Source organism: Monopterus albus, unplaced genomic scaffold (genome assembly GCF_001952655.1).
Source record: "Monopterus albus unplaced genomic scaffold, M_albus_1.0 scaffold172.1, whole genome shotgun sequence".
Taxonomy (NCBI): domain Eukaryota; kingdom Metazoa; phylum Chordata; class Actinopteri; order Synbranchiformes; family Synbranchidae; genus Monopterus; species Monopterus albus.
Genome location: NW_018128052.1, coordinates 2,436,355 through 2,441,870, shown reverse-complemented (window position 1 = coordinate 2,441,870; position 5,516 = coordinate 2,436,355). Strand labels below are relative to the sequence as shown.

At 40.6% G+C, this 5,516-nt stretch overlaps 1 protein-coding gene across 1 annotated transcript; it reads right to left on the bottom strand.

Moving 5' to 3' along the window:
* Positions 1–256: 256 nt before the first annotated feature.
* On the bottom strand, positions 257–5,370 carry plvapa (plasmalemma vesicle associated protein a). Its single transcript, XM_020615953.1, has 6 exons — positions 4,712–5,370; positions 4,216–4,276; positions 3,339–4,045; positions 2,572–3,136; positions 1,874–1,931; positions 257–579 (listed from the first exon to the last, which is right to left on the bottom strand). Exons 1-6 carry the CDS (start codon positions 5,108–5,110, stop codon positions 546–548), a joined length of 1,824 nt encoding a protein of 607 aa, XP_020471609.1. The 5' UTR covers positions 5,111–5,370; the 3' UTR covers positions 257–545.
* Between the last annotated feature and the right edge of the window lie 146 nt (positions 5,371–5,516).

Sequence of the window (5,516 nt, the reverse complement as noted above, 5' to 3'; positions counted from 1 at the left end):
TGGTTGCTCTCATCTACTTCTGCCTGCCTGCTGACAGGCTAGCAGGTAAACATAAACATGCTAGACAGATTAAATGGCGTTGCCAGTAAGTCTTCCCTGAAACACCGTGGTAGGGGTCGGAGAGTCATTTGTAGACAATTAGCCACACAATAGGTGACACACACTAGGATAAACAGTTATTTCCGGGTGTGAATATCTTAAATAGCTTTGTTTATAAAGAAGAGACGGGCAGAGTTGATGTGGTTACTTTAAAACAAAGCTTTTATTTTTTTATGTATTTACCGTCTAAAAATAATACATGATTATTCATGCTGAAATGCATAATGTGTAGATACAAGTCATCAACACCAAAGTGTAAGGGTTATTCATATTACATTTATAAATGCATTATGAAGCATAAACTGTCATAAACAGTATTTATTACATTGGTACATTTATGGATATACAATGTGTGAACTCAATATGAGGGGATTGCATTTAGCTATGTATAACGGTGCAGTGGAGGGCAGATCTCATGATTCTTTGGTTTGTCTCATTTAGATCAACTAACCCAACATCCTAGAGGGATTTTGTTTCTCCCTGAGAAGAAAAGAGAGAGAGAAAGAGAGAAAATGACAGAAGTCAAAATGATGAAAAAGAAAATCACTGCTTAAAGGACACAACTGATATGCTATATTTGTCTTGTTATGAAATCCCACAGAATAAACCAGACCCAACTACAATTTTTTTCAATTGTATTATTATTTTGACTGTATGTAACATGATCAAATAAATAAATAAATAAATAAATAATCCTCTTTGCCACAGACCTCTAATTTTACACAGAATCTATTGCAAACAAATCATTGATATGCTGTTGCACTGGGTGACATGTCTGTTACAATGAACATGGGCACTGTTTCTTTTGAGGACAGTGGGTTTATTCTAAAGGATAAGCCCAGTCATTTTCTATATTAACAGCATTTTGGTGACCCCCATACAGAGACTAAAATGAACAATGAACCGCCTCTACTGACAGTTAATGTCCATCAGTCTGTCAGTCCTGGATTAGCTTCTTCTTCTTGCCATAGACCTTCATTGTTGTTCAAAAATGATTAAGAACCCATCAGTGAAACACATCGCTGCACTGGGTGACATGTTTTTTCATTAGCAAACCTCAGACCTGCGCATGAGGACCAAAATCTTGTGCATGCGCAATTGACTCTGACTCATGTTAATTTCAGTAAATTATAGAGCCTCTGGCGCAACATAGTTGGATCTGGGGTTTTGTAATGAACAAACATGCCATCCATTGCAGTGCTGTGTTTCCCTGATGTGTTTCCCTGATTGTTTTTGAGCAACCATGGAGATCTATCGCACAGACGAACAAGCTAATCCAGGACTGACAGACTGATGGACATAACCTGTGAGTAAAGGCAAATCATTGTTGGTTTAAGTCTCTGTATGGAGATTGCTTAAAATACTATTAATATAGGCATGACCAGCCTTATCTTTTATGTCAATCCTGCATACATAGTTCTGCTTCCAGAAATACTCACTAGAGCACCAAATGTGTATTAATCCACAACTCAATAAAGTTCCCAGCAAAAACACTATTTACTTCTTAATGGGTAACGTTTGCTGAAAACTATAGTGCCCTGCTGTTTTAAAAACTGTTTAGTATTAAAAACAAATACACATATATTTGTTACCCTGTATTTAAATATTTACATTTTATGTAAAAACCAGCGGGTTGGGGAGCTGTGACCCATAGAGAGGTTTGCTAAGTCAGTGTACTGAGAGGTGGATTAGTTTCTGTTTTGAATATGGCCTCTGTGCACACACTGGTCAGGCTGCAACAGAAACACTACAGCGAAGGACACTTCATACTCACTGTGGGCCAGAGGCGTTGATGATGCGTTGCAGATCTTGAAGGTGCTGAGCAAGGCTGGCTGTTGGTTAAACATAAGAAAACTGTAACTTGCCATTACTTAGTCATGAGAGAAGTCAGTCAATCTGCTTTTAAGCTTCACAATATGACAGGAATGTTAAACATTGTATTAACATTTCTACTGAGGTTCTACAAATGTTACAAATATCAAAGACATCCATTCAAAGTTTGACAAAGTTATGGAATAATTAATAATTGATATGTGAAATAATTAATAATTGGTATGTAAAGTATCTAGTGCCTAGGTTTGTTCATGCATCTCTATTAGCATTTCTTGTGATGCTACTTTAAAGGGCCAGTTCACCCAAATTATCTATCCAGACATGTAGATAGTTTTGTTATTATTTATGCAGGTAGTCCACAAACCTGCCTGTCAACTATCCAGGACAGAACATGTTGCTGAAATGAGAGCTTTCTCCTGAATACTTTTTATTGTTGTGACTTGTCAAAGCTTTGAGTACCACGTGGGTTTCTCAAAACCTGGGAAAATAAATCCAAACTTATAGTTGGATGCCAACAGAGATATGTGAAAAAATACTTGTCTGTAATCTGGGTGAACCAAGCCTTTTTAAAAATGTCCCAGAATGGGAAAAACAAACTACACATAAATAATGGCAACTACTACATTTATTCATTCTTACTTGTGCCTCCTCCCTGTCCATTCATCCTTCCTGCACCAAATGAAGATCCAGTTCCACCATAACTAGTTCCACCTCCTGTCTTACTTGATCCTGAGTTACTGCTCCCAAACCCAAACCAAGAAATTGCAGAGCTGGTTGACCCAGTTTTACTTGCTGATCCAGCTGACTCAGGGGATGACCCGAAACCAGAGGAGCTTCTCACGCTGGATGATGGCTTAGTTAAGCCTATCCCACTTGAGCTAAGACTTGAACTTGAACCAATTGATCCAGAGGCTGTCCCAATGGTAGATGACCCTCTCGCATTAAGTGCTGGCTTATATGAGGCTATCCCACCTGAGCCGAGATTTGGACTTGAGGGTGCTGATCCAGTGTTTGAGAAAGCTCCCTCGTTTGATCTTGGCTTGCTGAGTGCTGATCCGATGGAGCTTGTTCCCGATCCTGGCTTGTTTAACACTGACCCAAATGAGCCAAAGCTCGAACCCAAACCACCTGACCCTGTCGACCCGGGCTGATTCCACGGGTTTACCCGAGAGACTGAGCCACCTGAAAATCCACCAAACCCTGTCTGAAATAAAATGAGAGCATTGTTAATATGGGAAAACCTGATGCTTTCATTAACAATATACTGTATGTTGCAACCAAAGTATTTTGATTTGACCAATGCAAATCTCTGATTGCTCTGAACAAAAATTTCAAATATGCCACTAGAGGCCACACTGATGCTACAGTATCATCCCCACAAATTTTATTACATGTTTGTTACTTACCCTAGACATGCAGGACACATTGAGCTGCTTGATTTGCTCTGTAAGATGAGCAACTTCACTATTTCTCAAGTTGACACTGTGCTCCAGAATATCTATTTTTCCATTTTGCTTTTCCTTCTCCACCAGGAGTTTCTCCTTCTCCTTGTCATGTTTCAATTGAAGCTGGTCTAAGTTCTGTTTGTGCTCCTGGATCAGGCCTGTGCGGTTCTTACTGCACCAGCGGTAGTCCTCAGACAGTCGCCAGTTCTCTGCCTTTAAGTGGTTGTTCTCACCCTGGATGCCTGACACCTGGTCTCCTACACTGTTCAGGTAACCCTGGAGCTTGTCCTCTACTTCTCTGGAAAGACTGGTGCAGTTGGTGCGGATCTGCTCGAGGTGTTCCCTCTGTTTTGGACAGGTGATTTGGAAGGCAATGTGTGCAGGGAAGAGGGATTCGATCTTCTTTAGAAAAGCCTTAGAGACATTGGAGACACCACTCAGGGACAGCGAAAAGTCATCTTTAGATTGTCGTCTATAGAAGTCCAACTCTTTTTGTAGTGTGGATTTGTCTCTCCTCAGACGGATGGCCTCCAAGTTAATGTAGTCCCTCTCTTTAGCAGTCTGCTCCATGTCCCTCCTCATCATCCGCATTGTTTGGGTGAAGTTGGACTCCATCAGCTGAAGTCTGGCTCCCAGCATCCCACAGGCGTTAGGGCCAGTGGAAATGACTAAAATGTTGAATTAAGAAATAAAATAACGGAAAAAGAGGGAAGAAAGTGGGTAAATATATTTTCTTTAAAACTCATCATTTGTTTAAACAAGATTAGGGAGAATAACTTAAATGTGTCATTTATTATTTTAATATTTGTGAGTTAGCACTGAAGAAACATTTACTTACTTGGAGGGCACCCAATAGGTTGGGGATTCTTGCAGAGGAGCGGGTTGTTATTGCACAGTTGCTGAGTGAAAGAAACGCCAATGGTGTTTTAGTGATTTCATTTAAGCCAGTGGTTAAATTTTAAGAAACAGGAAAAACGATTGATCATTCGAGGTTGTGCATTCAACACCAGAGTGGTACTTTCATTGATATTAACTAATAAACAGAATCAGTTTTGTTGCTTCTTGCTCTGAAAACAGTAACATAATAACTCAGAACTACATTTTACAATCCCATTTTACATCTAGGCTCTAATTGGTGTAAATATACTCAATATTTAAAACCCAACAATAGTTAGTAAACCACAATGGCATGAACATAACCACAGTGCAAGTTCAATGTCTACTGAAAGGAGTTGAATTCCAAGTAAGACACAAAAGTTCAGTCACACACAGTGATACTAAAGACAGGCACTTGCATGTCAGAAATTATCAAAAGGTTTAAGTCAGTTGCTTACCAGCTTCCTTTCAAAATCTTGGATAAAGAGCAGTGAGAGGTTGGCCAAGTAGCGGAGCTTCAACAGGTCCAATTCGATACGGGCCTTACTAGTCAGGGTAGCATTTAGTAAGTTTGTCAGGTTCTTCCTCTGCTCCCTGAGAGCGACATTCTCTATGGAGAGCCGGCTGAAGCTCTCCTCCAAGCTCTCAATGCGTTGTCCTGTGGATGCCGAGTCCTGCTTCTTACCGTATACCAGAAAGAGCACGAGACTAACTATGATAAGAGACTGAATGAGGGAAGAGAAGAAGAAGACAATGCGCATGTAGTAGCCGCAGCTCTTGCCCTTTGAGCGGTACTGCATCCTCTTTTGGGCCTCCGGGCTGTACCTCTTCACATGGGAGTACCCACTGTTGTACATGAGTACTGATGGCCAAAAGACGGTCAGAGAGAAGTAATAAAATACAATTTAAGGCTGGAGAATGATGAGCAGGCAGTGAAGTTCAAACAAGGTTCATCAGTGAATCAAAGCTCAGACAAGGTCCTCAGCACTCTGCAAGCCAAATGAACTGATAAAATAATGCTGGATTATTTCAGACCAGCCACAAGATTCCACAGTCCTAACACACTGCAAACATGAGCCAGACGTTTCCTTTCTGCAATGCTGATAACATGAAAATTGATCAGATTGTGGATGAGATGTAAACTTGGGTAGGATTATATAAACTCTTCTGGCCACACACTCCTTATGATGGGAAGTTGGGTCAGTCCCCTCCCTCCATTAGCTATCCCCTGGCTCCACTGGCTGCCCCTCCCTATACAGAGGT